At 35.0% G+C, this 14,496-nt stretch overlaps 3 protein-coding genes across 4 annotated transcripts; 1 reads left to right on the top strand and 2 right to left on the bottom strand.

Annotated features, from left to right (window-relative positions):
- On the bottom strand, positions 865 to 3,428 carry LOC18792694 (WAT1-related protein At3g28050). 2 transcript variants are annotated; one of them, XM_020556001.1, is made up of 7 exons: positions 2,910 to 3,428; positions 2,770 to 2,832; positions 2,541 to 2,654; positions 2,131 to 2,377; positions 1,846 to 2,004; positions 1,588 to 1,688; positions 865 to 1,471 (listed from the first exon to the last, which is right to left on the bottom strand). In XM_020556001.1, the coding sequence occupies exons 1-7, from the start codon at positions 3,086 to 3,088 to the stop codon at positions 1,333 to 1,335; spliced, it is 1,002 nt and encodes a 333-aa protein (XP_020411590.1). In that variant the 5' UTR covers positions 3,089 to 3,428; the 3' UTR covers positions 865 to 1,332. The 2 variants fall into 2 exon arrangements, with proteins under 2 accessions (XP_020411590.1, XP_007227338.1); XM_007227276.2 differs by having other exon boundaries at positions 1,588 to 1,739; positions 2,910 to 3,417.
- Positions 9,186 to 11,101, bottom strand: LOC18791339 (WAT1-related protein At4g15540). The gene is made up of 7 exons (XM_007224304.2): positions 10,850 to 11,101; positions 10,699 to 10,764; positions 10,498 to 10,611; positions 10,178 to 10,418; positions 9,937 to 10,095; positions 9,700 to 9,851; positions 9,186 to 9,568 (listed from the first exon to the last, which is right to left on the bottom strand). Exons 1-7 carry the CDS (start codon positions 11,056 to 11,058, stop codon positions 9,364 to 9,366), a joined length of 1,146 nt encoding a protein of 381 aa, XP_007224366.2. The 5' UTR covers positions 11,059 to 11,101; the 3' UTR covers positions 9,186 to 9,363.
- On the top strand, positions 13,120 to 14,496 carry LOC109947033 (protein FAR1-RELATED SEQUENCE 5-like). The gene is made up of 2 exons (XM_020556355.1): positions 13,120 to 13,279; positions 13,556 to 14,496. Exons 1-2 carry the CDS (start codon positions 13,120 to 13,122, stop codon positions 14,494 to 14,496), a joined length of 1,101 nt encoding a protein of 366 aa, XP_020411944.1.

Here is a 14,496-nt window from a genome sequence, read left to right as displayed (position 1 = left end):
ATATGGTGGCTAGGATTTGTGAAGGATAATTTTTGTAGAGTTTCAGTAGGAATTTAGACGTACCTCAATCCTTGTGCGTAGCCAAATATATATAGAGGGCCTCGGAGGTTAGGGTTTCAGAAGAAGAATTCCGTAGATGGAAAGGAATTATTCTTCCTTAATTTGGCGAGGTTGGTGAGGTTGGGGAGATTGGTGAGGTTGGTGTATTTAGGGATTTGATTATCAAATTCCTAATTAAGGCAAGAATCAAATACATCTAATTTGAATCAAATAACCTCCCAATTAATTCACGTAACTCCCAATTAGGTTAGATAACTCCCAATTAGGTCAAATAATTCCCAGATTGATTGGCCTAATTATTTGACCTAGGGTGAGATATTTTGCTTCCACAATGAAGTTGATACAAAAAAAAACTTGATGTAGGGAAGTCGGAAACTTCCGAGTAGTAAAATGAAATTTACCTTTATATTTGTATTTCTAGAATAAGTTATCAATCAGAATATTATTTCCATGATATGATTTTAATTAGGATTTAAATTATTTTCTTATTAGTTAAGTTTTAGAATATTATGGAACCTAAGGTGTCCTACGGTTTTAGGGTTTCTTTGTTTTCTATTTAAGTCAACGCATGGTATTGTATTAAGCAGTTTATTCAAATTATTAATCCAATTTTAGAGATTCTCCCTATTTTCTAGTAGATTTCAGTTTATCTTTTCTTATTTAGAGGTTTGTTGATCCATAAATCCGTGCTTCCGTGCTGCATCACAATAAAACATGGTTATTGCAGATAGCAGAGTATCTCCAAGAAATGGCACGCCAAAGAAAAGTGGCATGACTAGCCCAAGTGGCTTAAACATGGCAACATAAACAGGACCTTTTATATTCAATGCCCACAAATGAATACCAGTCTTTAGCATTACTTCAAAAGCTGCCTCTAGTAATCAATTAAGCAGCACATTAAGTTTTGGTTGAAAATCAAAAGAAAATTAAGCCAATAATGTTGAAACAGATCTTCCCTCACATTATACCCAATACCCATGAACTCAATATCAGGCTTTAGCTTCCATGCATTTAGTCCTTTGACAGTAATCTGAGAAATTGAAGCAGATTGGATGGTGACAAAGATGCCGCGAATTGTTGTTACCATTAACACTGCAGGGTAGTCCCTAATAACCCATGTCTGCAGATAAAAAATCAGATAAAGAAATGACAATGATCTCACTTTTTTATCTGCCATTTCTTGTTTTCAATTTTTAAAGAAATGACAGCACTGATTCTATATTGAACACATTAAGACCATAATATTTATACAAGGCAATTCTGTGTCACATTTTACAGCAGGGGGACCCTTTCAGTGGATGATTCTAAGCAATTCTGCCCTTCTCCACTGTTTTCATGCAACTTCTCTTCTCTGGACTTTCCCCATATCACAACATAAAGACCAGAGATAATTACAGCTGCTCCAATCAAGCTGCAGTAAAATTTTGATTACTTCTTATGTACCATGGAAATAAAAAAGGAAGATATACCGTAATTAGTAAAAGTGAAAAGCTGCATCTTCATCTGCTACATGTATCTGTATTATACCTTCCAAGATAGAGAGCTTGTCCCAGAAATATTACATCGATGACATCTGCGAAAACCACGGCAAGGGGCTTGAACATAGAAACATACACAGGTCCTGTTCTCTGCAGGCACCATGTACACATGTTGGTACGAAATGAAATCCCAACAATCCCCTACATGTTGCAAATTATACCTCATGTTAACTAACAAATTATGTATAACCTAAATTAATTAATCCACTAACAATATGATATCACAATTATATGCAATGTTGCTCACATAGTATAAAACTGCAAGCAATCCAATATTAGGTTTTAGCCTCCAAGCACTTAGGTCTTGTACAAGTATCAGTGAGACTAATGCACATTGTATGCAGACAAAGAAGCAGTAAAAGAAGACTGTGATCAGCACTGCAGGGTACTTCTTAAGAATTGAGGCCTGCAAAAATTCGAGGTTAAAGAGAAAGAAAAGACGAAAAAAAAGAAAGGGTCATATCATATTAATTTATACTTGAGGTAAGTGGGTGTTATATCAGCTAGAACTTCTTGTACAAAAGTTCATCACCTGCACAATAAACCATAATGAGGTCGAGAAGGAGTCAGCTGCTAGAAGTAGCCCTCCAAGGACCCAATGTGATTTTTCTGAGAAGAGAAATAGATTACTGAATAGGCCAGTCCCAGCAGAGGACAAGCGTGCGTGTATAACTGCAGGGCCCTTGTAGAAGGTCACAACAAATGCCCCTGTAATTGACACTACAGTTCCTATAGTTTTAGCTTGGCTGCTTGAGCTCCTCCAATTTAGCTTTTCCATCCTAATTAAACAGTAAAATACAAGTAATCATGAGACTTGCTTGACAAATAATTAAAAGTGGCTCTAGAAAATACCTTCTTCTTTTTTTAAAGTCATGATTTGAACAGAAGAAAACGACTGACGTTGAATAGTAAGAAAAACAGAAACTGTGGAAATTAAAAAACCTGAAAAGTAAGGCAAGTATGAATGTAAAGGCTGGAATGAGATTAAGCATGGCTGTGTTAAGTGTAGCAGAGGCATAGTTTAAACCAGCAAGTCCCATTAACAGTCCAGAAGATCTGTTTATATGAAAATAAAATTAGCTGAAAAGTGGAAAAAGCCAAAGACAAGAACAACTTGTATTTAATTAATGGTTGTTAGTTTCAACTTTCAACTGTGGTCTTTTTGACAAACCCAATAAGGCTGAGTAAGAATAATCTCGAGATGATGGAGAAGCTGAGTGGGGGACGCTCTGATCTGCCATCAAATGAAGAGACAAGTAAGTGAATCAACTTAAACAGAGAGAAAGAGAAACAGAGAGAAAAGGCAGAGACCTGTTGAAGAAGAAGCAAAAAGGGAGAATAATGAGAGCGGCTAGAGCAAAAGAGTAGACAGCAAGAACATATTCACTCAGTCCGCTGGCCATGGCTTCCTTGTTTAGTATCAAACTAGTCACCTGAGCAAGAATCACCATCACCATTCCCACAAAGGGCATAGAAATCCCCATCGCCATATCCAAATCTCTGTGTCCCTCTGTCTCTCTCTCTCTCCAGGAATTATACTGGTTAGAGTCAAAGCCACAAAGGTGGAAGCATGAAACTAAAGCCCAGAATGGTATACTTTTCTGGCATTAAATTAGTCAAGGATTGATTTTTCAGGCCCAAAAATTGAGTCACATCTGATGGAAGAATTTTATCTTGGAAAAATCTGTTGTTATGCAGAAATAATGCAAATGTGTTAAATTTTCAAGTTCAATCGTCAACGATTAGATGTTTAAAACAGAACTATGCATGCATGATTTTATACTTTCATTCACGCAGGTACACGTTTCTCCCTCTCCACCGCCTACGCTACGATATCTTGGCCCACGCGTACCCACCCACCTCATGGGGTTGCTTGTTTGCTTTGCTTTCTCCATGCCTGTATATGTTTATGAAGGTAAAGCCCAATGGCCCAACTAATTTGTTTTTTATCTGATGTCGTTATTAATTGATGTGACAATTTCTTAATTAGTGTGAATAAATAAAGTCATGAATGAGCCCATATATGAAACAAGTGAAATTCTTCAACATCAATTGGTGTTTCTAGTATTATTTGAGGTATCATGTAATATGGACAACAATTTTTTTTTTTCTTTTAAAGGAATCTATACATTTGTCTTTGTCGATAGCAATATTTTGAAAGATGATTTTGACCATAATTAAATTTAGCAAGATGCCTAATTAGAAATCTTAGAAAGAAAGGGAAAATGAAATATGCCAGACCATAATTAAAGTGGAACGTTATTCCTATACCACATTTTCACCTCACTTGAATAAAAGTTGGACTTTATTCCAATGTTCTTTTACTACTAGAATGCAAATGCTTTTGACCACCACTGAGATGTCAATTTTGCATGCTATTAATGACAGACTGAAAAAAACATCCACCCCACCCAAAATGTAGGGTCATGGTTCAATTTCTTTTCCTGTATTGGCAAATGTTTATGTTTTTTTTATTTGTTTCCATCCGATAAAATATAAAAGTGATTGGGAGTGTGTTTACTTATCCACGAGCTGTGTTCGATTCTACCTCCTTTGTTATCTCTTTGATCAAAGAAAACAATGGAGTTTTTTTTTGTTGGTTTAACAACATATTATCTCAACTATTTAACATGAAAATCTATTTTGAAAAGTCATCAAGAGCCTCTCTTTTTTCTTCTTTGAAAATTGAGCTTGACATTTGATGGCGTGCAAGACTTTTCTTCTCAGGGCCTTGTTTAGGAGAAAAATATAGTTGTAAAGGGTTAGCACTATTTTGTTATTTTAGTTAATAATGTTATGTCATGTAAAAGTGTTATTCATAGCGTTATTGGTATTATCCCTATTTCATGGAAGGCTTTCTCGTTGTTTAGGCAAAAGAGGTTATGTTTGAGAAAATGACTCCAACTCCAAGCTTCCGGTTTGATCATTTTGAGCTCCTCCCTCGCTTCTTGGGCTTTCCCCCAAATTACAGCATAAAACCTTACCACTGTTGAAATAAGTTGAAACATAAGCTATAATTTATGGGAGATTCATTATTATACCCAATATAGGAGCCCAAATTATAAAAAATAAAAAAACCTATATGAAATGGACTTTAGAAACACACCCAAAGCTCATTTACAACATAACAAAAAGGCTTTTAACTTATTTTGAATTACAAAACTGTCATTGATTTCTTAAAACAAACTCAACCCCAAAACCTTGTTTTAAAAAAAAAAAAAACACAAAACACTCAATAGGGTATCAAAGTATTTTAATAATCAAAATTAAATTCAATAGGGCCAGCTGTCATTTTTTGAATTTTTTTTGGAAATTAAATAATGTAGAATTTATTTATAATTTTAGTACTAAGAATGAGTATATGACTATATATCTCATAATTTATATCCTTGCAACCAATATAAAGAGCATTATAAAATATAACATTTACCTTCCAAGAAATGCGACGCCAACAAAAAGTGCGATGAGTAAACCAAGTGGCTTGAACATGGCAACATAAACAGGACCCTTTATATTCAATGCCCACAAGTGAATACCAGTCCTTAGCATTACTTCAAAAGCTGCCTCTAGAAATCAATTACGCAGCACATAAAGTTTGGTTGAAAATCAAAAGAAAATTAAGCCAATAATGTTGAAAAAGATATGTTCTCACATTGTACCCAATAGCTATGAGCTTAATATCATACTTCAACTTTTGCAGCAGATTCGATGATGACGAAGACGCCGCAAATTGTTGTCGCCATTAGCGCTGCAGGTTAGTCCCTAATAACCCATGTCTGCAGATAAATGAAATGACATTGGTCCCCCTTTTTTTCTAAGCCATTTCTTGTTTTCAATTTTAATGAAATGACAGCACTGATTCTATATTTAAAATGCTTAACGTACGCACATGATATACATAAAAAACATGAAATGACAGCACTGAATCCTTGTAGATGGTCACTACAAATGCCCCAGTAATTGACACTACAGTTCCTATAGTCTTTATCAATTTAGCTTTTCCATCCTAATTAAACAGTAAAATAAAAGTAATCATGAGACTTGCTTGACAAATAATTAAAAGTGGCTTTAGTCAATATCTATGGTGAGTTGGAAGAAGAAAAAAATATATCATGATTTTAACAGAAGAAAAAGCCTGACGTTGAATAGTAAGAGAAACACAAACTGAAGGAAATTAGAAACCTGAATAGTAATGCAAGTATGAATGTAAATAAAGGCTGGAACGAGATTAAGCATGGCTGTGTTAAGTGTAGCAGAGGCATAGTTTAAACCAGCAAGTCCCATTAACTGTCCAGAAGATCTGCATATATGAAAATAAAATTAGCTGAAAAGTGGAAGAAGCCAAAGACAGGAACAACTTGAAGCCCAATAAAATAAAGGCAAGCCCAGAATTACAATGGAACTAAGGTTTTGTTTTGCTAAAATATCATATTTGGTTTGAATATTTTATGTTAATTGTATTCTTCTCCATAAGGAAATATATAGGATTTTACAAGGTGCTTTACAAAGAAATAGATACATTAATTAATTAAGAGAATATCTCCTAGTTATATAAGGATGCGTCGACTATATAAAATAAGGAAGTAAATCACCTAATTAACTTAGGAAATAAATCTCCTTGATTTGGTAGGTTAATTCACATCAACACTCCTCCTCAAGTTGGTGCATACACATCATCATGGCCAAACTTGGTAAGTGAGTCATAAAACACTCGTCCACAGACAACTTTTGTTAAGACATCCGCTAATTAATCTTTTGATTTTATGAAGGGTAGACAGATGATCTTGTTCTCAATTTTTTCTTTGATGAAATGTCTATCCACCTCAACATGTTTAGTTCGATCATGTTGAACTCGATTATGAGCAATATCGATAGCTGACTTGTTATCATAATATAACTCCATTAGCTTCTCTGGTTTAAAACTCAATTCTGCCAAGAGTCCTTTGATCCACAATAATTCACAAACTCCTTGAGTCATTCCTCGATACTCTCTTCTGCACTAGATCGAGCAACCATTTTTTTTTTAACTCCACCAAGTGACTAGGTTCCCTCCAACGAATGTAAAATAACCCAATATAGAGCATCTATCTGTTAGGGGTGGACATTGGAACTGCAAACTGGAACAAGAACCGGACCGAATAGAAAAAATAGAGAAAAAAACCGATTGACTAAAAAGTCAACAAACTGAGACTAAATCAGACTGAACCGATACTGGTTTTATGTCTCTCAAAATTGAACCGAACTAGCTCAATTAATTTTTAATATATATATGTTAAAATTTCAGTTTTTTGAACCCAAACCCAACTATTTCAGTATACCAACAAAAAGCCCAAACTTCAAGATTTCCATTCTTTGAGAACATTAATACTTAAAGTCATCCTTTTTCAATGGCTGACTTTAAGTATTTAAGATCCGATCAACTAGATTCCTATGAGAAACAGTAGGAGAATGCATAAACTGACTAACCACACTCACAGCATAGGCAATATCTGGTCTTGTGTGTGCCAAATATATCAACATTCCAACAAGGCGTTGATATTGTTCCTTATTGGTTGGCAATCGGTTCATGTCTTCACACAACTTGTGATTCACCTCAATGGGTGTGTCATCAGGCTTACATCCAAGCATTCATATTTCAGTGAGTAGATCTATCACATACTTCCCTTGAGACAAAAATATACCAGTTTTTGACATTACTACTTCAATTTCGAGGAAGTATTTTAGAGCACCTAAATTATTCATCTCAAATTCCTGAGACAAATACTTTTGTAGCTTTTGTTGCTCTCATGTGTCGTTCCCAGTTACAACCATGTCATCCACATAAATAATTAATGCAATGATTTTTCCTCCATCACATTTCAAGAAAAATGTGTGGTCTGATTACTTTGAGTGCATCCAAAATTCTTCATAGACTTAGTAAATCTGTCAAACCATGTCCTGGGAGATTGTTTTAACTCATATAATGACTTTCTAAGCTTACAAACTTGATTTTTCTTGTCATGAGCTAAATTACATCCTGGTGGTAAATCCATGTATACCTCTTCTCATGGGGTTGCTTTGTATGAAAGGTAAAGGTATTGGCCCAACGTTTTTATTATATTTTGGATATGATCCTAACTGGTTTATCAATAGTACTAAACCTATTAACCTTTTTTCTTTTTTTTAACTTTCCTATTGAAAGGGTGTGATAGTATATTAAACTCACACACATCTCACACACACTACACGGATACTAGAACTTGAACCCATGACATTTTCTGAAAAAAGCAATTGCTTCCAAACCACTACTTAGAGCATCTCCAAGGGTGATGTGAAATGCAAAATGTTAAATTTGAATTTGATGGCTTATGTGGCAACTTGACATTTTAGAAAAAATTTAACTCCACAAGAAATACCAAATATCATATTATTTTATTTTTAAAAGCAAATGTGGCATATATGATGCATCAAGTCTTTAAAAAGAGTAAATGATAGTGGGGTCCATGACTAAAAAAATATTAAAATAACATTTGACATCAAGCTTTTTGATATGTTATTTTTGACATATCTCTTTAAACCTTCAAATTCATGTAGGATTTGACTACTCGATTGTGATAACAGTAGAGAAGATTGAAGAAGAAAGCTCATCTTATATACCTGATAACAGACTTAAAGACTAAGTAAACTCAGCTTAACAAACTAACAGATTCTACTAACAATTCTAACTAGAACATGTGACCTCCATGTGCTATTCTAACAATCTTAAGCGGACCTGGATAATACAATTATCAAGTTGGAGCAACTTTAATCTTCAATTTTTGTCATTTCATGTTCATATGGCAATTTGACATATCTGTTGAAAATGTTCTAATAGTCTTTTACAAATCTATTAACTTTTAGTTATCAATTGATATAGCAATTTCTTAATTACTGAGAAAGAATAAATAAAGTCTGGAATGAGCCTCTGCATTAAACAAACTGCAACATCTCTGGTGTCTCTTGTATTATTTGTATCATGTATGTAATATGGATCCTCAAAAGATTTTTAATAAAAAGAATCTATAAAGTTGTCTTTATGGATATCAAGATTTTGAAAGGTGACCCCACTTGGTTGTCATACAACATTTTAAGCCGAGATTAAATTTAGCAAAGAGCCCTATTTACAAATCTTAGAAAGAAAGGGAAAATTAAATATGCCAAACCATAATTAGGGGGTGTATCTAATTCAAATTTTTAATGACTTTTATAGAGTTTAAAAGCCTGGAGGTATTCAATTTAGATTTTTAAAGAGTATATAAAAGTGTAGTAGTATTCAATTGTGACTTTTAAAAAGTATTTAAAAGCTTGGTGGTATTCAGTTATGACTTTTAAAAAGTATTTAAAAGTTTGGTGGTATCCCAAAAGTTAATGACTTTTAAAAAGCTTATTAAATGAATGACTTTTCTATACTTTTAAGGCTAATTGTTAAGAGCAAAAGTCTTGCCAATTTACTAGTGACTTTTATCAATTCTATGAAAGTATTTAAGAATTTGTCATCTCTATGAAAATCACTCACTTAAAAAAAGTCTTTATAAGTATGAATTGGATACACCGTGGAACCTTATTCTTGTACCACAATTTCACCTCACTCAAATAAAAGTTGGACTTTATTCCAATTTTTTTGTTACTACTAGAATGTTTACTTATCCACGTTACACATATTGTGTTCGATTCTACTTACTTCGTTATCTCTTATATCAAATAAAAAAATAGAATTTTTTTGTGGTTTCACAACATATCATCTCAACTATTTAATAAGAAAAACTCTTTCCAAAAGACTTTTCTCCTCAGTGCCTTGTTTACAATGTTTAGGCAAAAGAGGTTCTGCTTCTGATTGAGGAAATGACTCAAAGCTTCTGGTTTGATCATTTTGAGCCTTCTCCTTCTCTTCTTGGGCTTTCCCCCAAATTACGGCATAAAACCCTACCACTGTTATAGCCGCTCCCAGCAACCTGTTGAAGTAAGTTGAAACAGATTAAAAAAAAACCTCAATAAAACATGGTTTTTTATTTTCTGAGTCGGTGAATAAAACATGGTTAATTAGGTAGCAGAGTATGTGAGAAATATAACAGATAATCTTTACCTTCCAAGATAAAGAGTATCTCCAAGAAATGCCACGCCAACGAAAAGTGCCATGACTAAACCAAGCGGCTTGAACATGGCAACATAAACAGGACCCTTTATATTCATTGCCCACAAATGAATACCAGTCCTTAGCATTACTTCAAAAGTTGCCTAGAAATCAATTAAGCAGCACATAAAGTTTGGTTGAAAATCAAAGGAAACTAAGCCTATAAAGTTGAAACAGATCATCCCTCACATTGTACCCAATAGCTATGAGTTCAATGTCAGGCTTTAGCTTCCATGCATTTAGTCCTTTGACAGCAATCAGAGAAATTGCAGCAGATTGGATGGTAACAAAGATGCACCGAATCGTTGTAACCATCAGCACTGCAGGGTAGTCCCTAATAACCCATGTCTGCAGAGAAAAAAAATCAAAAAAGCTTTGAAATGATGCAATTAAGAGGTGGTTTTGATGTGAGCACAGGATTTTAAATTACCTCTGCAATATGCATCATTGCTAGCAAGAAGCTTTGAAATGCAAGCACAATGCCTCCAATGAACCAGTTCGTTTGAGAGGATAAAAGAAGCTGCAGACTGATTAATTTACTATGTGATGCATCGGCCCTTATGAGTGGTAGGCCTTTATATAAGGTCAGCATGAGTGCCCCTGAGATTGAGACCACTGTGCCTATGCACTTGGCCTGTCTACTGGTAATTCTCAAATCCAGAATTTCCATCCTAAAAAACCAAAACATATTTTTTATTATAAAAAAAAGAAAATACATTCATCAATTTGGGACAGTAACTGTATATTTACCCAGTGATGACAGCAAGAATGAAGGTAAAAGCTGGCATGAGATCAATCATTGCAGAGGCCATAGTTGGAGAGCTGTAGTTTATTCCAATAAACTTTAGCAGCTGCGCACCAGAGCTAGAAATCATGTTCAAACAAATTTAAACATGATTAACCAAAATATATAGTAAAATAGATCAGCAGAGATGACTAAGTTTAAGCTACCTCATAAAGCTAACAAGGAACAGTTTACAGATCAAGGACCATGAGAGAGGTGGATAAGTTCTTCTCCTGCAGAAATAAATAATTAACTACTTCATTAAAACTAAAAATTAAAAGAAGGGTTATTGGGTAATTAATTGGATGAGATTAAAACCTGTAGAAGAAGAAGGAAGATGGAAGCAAGACAAAGAGGGCGAGGGCATTCGCATAGACAACAAAGACAAAATTACTCATCCCTTTCTTCATAGCTGCTTTGCTCAAAATGTTCAACCCCACATCCAAAAACTCCACCATCACCATGATCACTGTTACTGATTTTAAACCCAACAGCTTGCTTCTATGCCCTGCTTCCTCTGTACGCATGCTTGCTTCTCGTTCCCACTTGCTAAATAGATCAATAATTCAATCCTACTATTGTTATTCATCATTTGTAGAGACGAAAAGTGGTGGGCTAATAATACATGACATACAATAATATTTGACTCTTGGGCCTTGTTTGATTCATGAGAAAGAAGACTTGGGGATGGAAAATTAATTGTTTTCTCATGTTTGATAAGTCCAGGCATGAAAAATCGTTTCCTGATTCATGGGAAAGTAAAGGGAAAAGTGAAGCCATCTTCCAAACTTGGGTTTTGTTTTCCCTCCTCCTGGGACAGTTTGGAAAAATGAGCCAATATTAAATAAATATTTTTCATGATAATTTTGTCCCCATTAACAATTTAGAATTACAATAAATCATTAAACGCATTCTTTTTTTATTTGATTTAATATGGATATAATTGAAAATTTATACAAATTTTGTTTTCCATTCCTACTAAAAACAAACATGGGAAATGAAATAAAGTGATATCTCTCGGTTACTTTCCCAGCATTACCAAACGTGTGGGAAATACTTTTCCATCTCTTGGGAAATAATATGGGAAATAATTTCCTCTCAAATTCATTCTGTGAACCAAACGGGCTTTGATTGAATGAGGTTTAGTATACAAGAAATGATGACATTGAGTGTTTACCAATTATATCGGTTGAGTATTTATGGACCACCTAAATATAATTGGTAACAACAATGGTGTGGTTAAATGCTCGACCAATCGCATTCGAACAATGGCATGGATTGGAGTTGGAGGGACTTTGAGATGTGATGTTCTGTTTGTGCGGTAACAGATTAAAGTTCGAATGATGTTACCTCATGATCATCATAGTGTTCTTTTTTTTGCTATTAAAATATAAAAACAGAGAAAAATAATATATTTTTTGGAGAATTATATGTAAGACATGACGTTGGACCAAAAAAGGAATGTAAGGCATGGGGAGCTTTTATAGTGAGTGGAAAGTTATAAGGGGTGTTTTTGAGAGGTATGTACGAGCCGTTGGATTTCATCCAACGGTGAGTTTTTAAAAGATGGTGCATGTAGAACCGGGTTGAAATCTGACCCGTTAGAAACCCAACTTCAGTTGAAGATCTTTCCCTCTTTCCCTCTCTGTGAAAAACTCAAGAACACAATCCTCTCTTTTTGAATGTAACGCAAACTCACAATTAGAAGGATCCAAAGCTCCCAAACCCATAGTCGCTTCATTGTCATTAGCTCCTTGGGAGGCCTGCGATCTATGGTATCCTCGGTATGACGATTAATGGCTCTTACCTAGCTGTTTCCATGTTTTGATTCTATCGCTCAAGTGAAAACCCCTTCTCTTTTTTGTTCAGCAGACAAGATTCCAGATGAAAGCAAAGTAGCAATCTCTTTCTATAGCTAGACGCCGCAGCAGCAGTTGTTCCTCGAGTTTGGTAGAGATGGAGTTTCCAATACCAAAGAGTCTTCTCTAATGTCCACCACATTCTCTCAAGCTGACTGACTTCGGAGCTCCCGATTGATTTTGAGAGGTAAATTCACTCTTGCTGGATTGATTTTATTGGGTTTTGTTTGTTTTTTGTGAGGGTGGGAAATTCGTCATTTATGGCATCAATAATGCGTCATTTGTGGAATCAATAATGCATAATTTTCTTCTGAATATTCAATATACTTAGTTGATTATTTTTTGTGGGGGTGGGAAATTATAAAATGTAGGTAAAAGATCCTAAACTTAGGCTTAATGACATTAGGAGTAAGCATTTGGAGAGGATATTGGGTGAAGTTCTGTAATTGCTGGTTTGAATTACATTTGTGTTCTTAGTTGAACATGTTGGTTCTAATGTTATTTTTTCCAGATTATTTCACAAGAGATGACGTAACTATTATTAAATTTTGCTTACGTTTTGTGTAATCGGAATCCAACAAGTTAGGCTATGCGTGTTTTGTGTCAATTTGGGGAATGTTTTGTGTAAGTGGAATGCATTGATATGTTGTGATGCAGTAATGATTGATTAATGAATTAATATTTGCTACGCAGTAATATAGAAGTGGATCAATAATATACGTGGATAAAATGTCTGAGGGCTCAAAGAGTGATGACTGTGTAACAGCTAATGGGAGGGTTTACATTCCTGAAGTAAGAAATGAGGAAACACCAGCAGTTGGGATGAAGTTCGACTCGCTTGACCTCGTTTATAATTTTTATAATAGATATGCATTCTTGGTTGGCTTTGGTATTCGACCTTATTCCAGCTTTTGGGGGAAAAATAAGAAAGAGATTCTGAGGAAAGAATTTGTATGTTGCAAACAATGTGCATACAGGAAAGATGAAAATCGGGAGAGAAAAAGACAGCGGGGAATAAGTAGATGCAATTGTAAAGCTAAGATTGTGGTTGTGAAGACAAATGGAAGCAAGAAGTATACCATCTCTCTTTTTGCTGAGGGACACAATCATAAGATGACACCCTCATAAAGAATGTCTTTATTGAGATCACACCGTCATATTTCAGATTCTACAAAAGTACTCACAAAACAGTTGGGTTCGATTAATGTTCCCATCCATCAGAAGGTAAGTATTTTCGAGGTGCAATCCGGAGGAATAGATAAAATCGGTTTTATCAAAAAAGATAGCTACAATCTTGAATGTAGTGTGAATGGGAAGCTGAAGAACCACGATGTTGAACTAGTGACCGAGTATTTTATGGCTGAACAGAAAAAAAATGAGGCTTTTTATTTCAAGATTGAGGGAGATGGCCATGACAGGTTTAGTCGATGTTTTTGGGCAGATTCAACTTCTAGACGGGCGTACGGGTTTTATGGAGATGTTGTTGTATTCGATACCACATTTAACACGAATCGATACGACTTGACATTTGCACCAATGTTGGGAGTTAATAACCATGGTCAGACAATTGTCTTAGCATGCGCATTTTTGAGCAAGGAAACGACTGAGTCGTTTATTTGGATGTTTGAGGAGTTTAAGAAAGTCATGCCAAGTGGCGAACCTAAAAGGATCATTACAGATCAAGATGCGGCAATGACCAGAGCAATTTCAATAGCCTTCCCGACTACATTTCATCGACTTTGCATATGGCACATCTCATCAAAGTTCTCTATTAAGTTACCACATTCTGCTTATAAGGAGTATTGGCGTGAATTTCAGAAAGCCATATGGGATACTGACAATAAGGATGAGTTTGATGCAAAATGGAATATTGTGGTTACAAAGGCTGGTTTGACTGACCATCCATGGCTAAGTTCAATGTTTGATTTAAGGGAATCTTGGGTTCCAGCCTACGCACGACACTTTTTTGCTGCTGGAATGTCAAGCAGCCAAAGAGCGGAAGGTTCTCATGGTTTCTTCAAGCAATACATATCAAGGAGAAATTCGTTGATGAATTTCATAATACGATTTGAGAAGGCACTTTCTCATCAACGTCAAAAGAGTTAG

The sequence above is a fragment of the Prunus persica genome, chromosome G1, assembly GCF_000346465.2.
Source record: "Prunus persica cultivar Lovell chromosome G1, Prunus_persica_NCBIv2, whole genome shotgun sequence".
Classification (NCBI taxonomy): domain Eukaryota; kingdom Viridiplantae; phylum Streptophyta; class Magnoliopsida; order Rosales; family Rosaceae; genus Prunus; species Prunus persica.
The sequence above is the reverse complement of the archived record's forward strand: the minus strand, read 5'-3'. Positions and strand labels throughout refer to the sequence as shown.

Bases quoted from the DNA above. Each gene is read 5' to 3' on its own strand.
- LOC18792694 (XM_007227276.2), bottom strand. From the start codon at position 3,088: ATGGCGATGGGGATTTCTATGCCCTTTGTGGGAATGGTGATGGTGATT. The intron at 2,833-2,909 runs GTCTCTGCCTTT...ATTTGATGGCAG, and splicing joins TTTTGCTTCTTCTTCAACAG to ATCAGAGCGTCCCCCACTCA. The intron at 1,472-1,587 runs GTATAATACAGA...ATTTTACTGCAG, and splicing joins CAAGCTCTCTATCTTGGAAG to CTTGATTGGAGCAGCTGTAA.
- LOC18791339 (XM_007224304.2), bottom strand. From the start codon at position 11,058: ATGCGTACAGAGGAAGCAGGGCATAGAAGCAAGCTGTTGGGTTTAAAA. The intron at 10,765-10,849 runs GTTTTAATCTCA...TTATTTCTGCAG, and splicing joins TCTTCCTTCTTCTTCTACAG to GAGAAGAACTTATCCACCTC. The intron at 9,569-9,699 runs GTAAAGATTATC...TTACTTCAACAG, and splicing joins GATACTCTTTATCTTGGAAG to GTTGCTGGGAGCGGCTATAA.
- LOC109947033 (XM_020556355.1), top strand. From the start codon at position 13,120: ATGTCTGAGGGCTCAAAGAGTGATGACTGTGTAACAGCTAATGGGAGG. The intron at 13,280-13,555 runs GTATTCGACCTT...GTCATATTTCAG, and splicing joins TGCATTCTTGGTTGGCTTTG to ATTCTACAAAAGTACTCACA.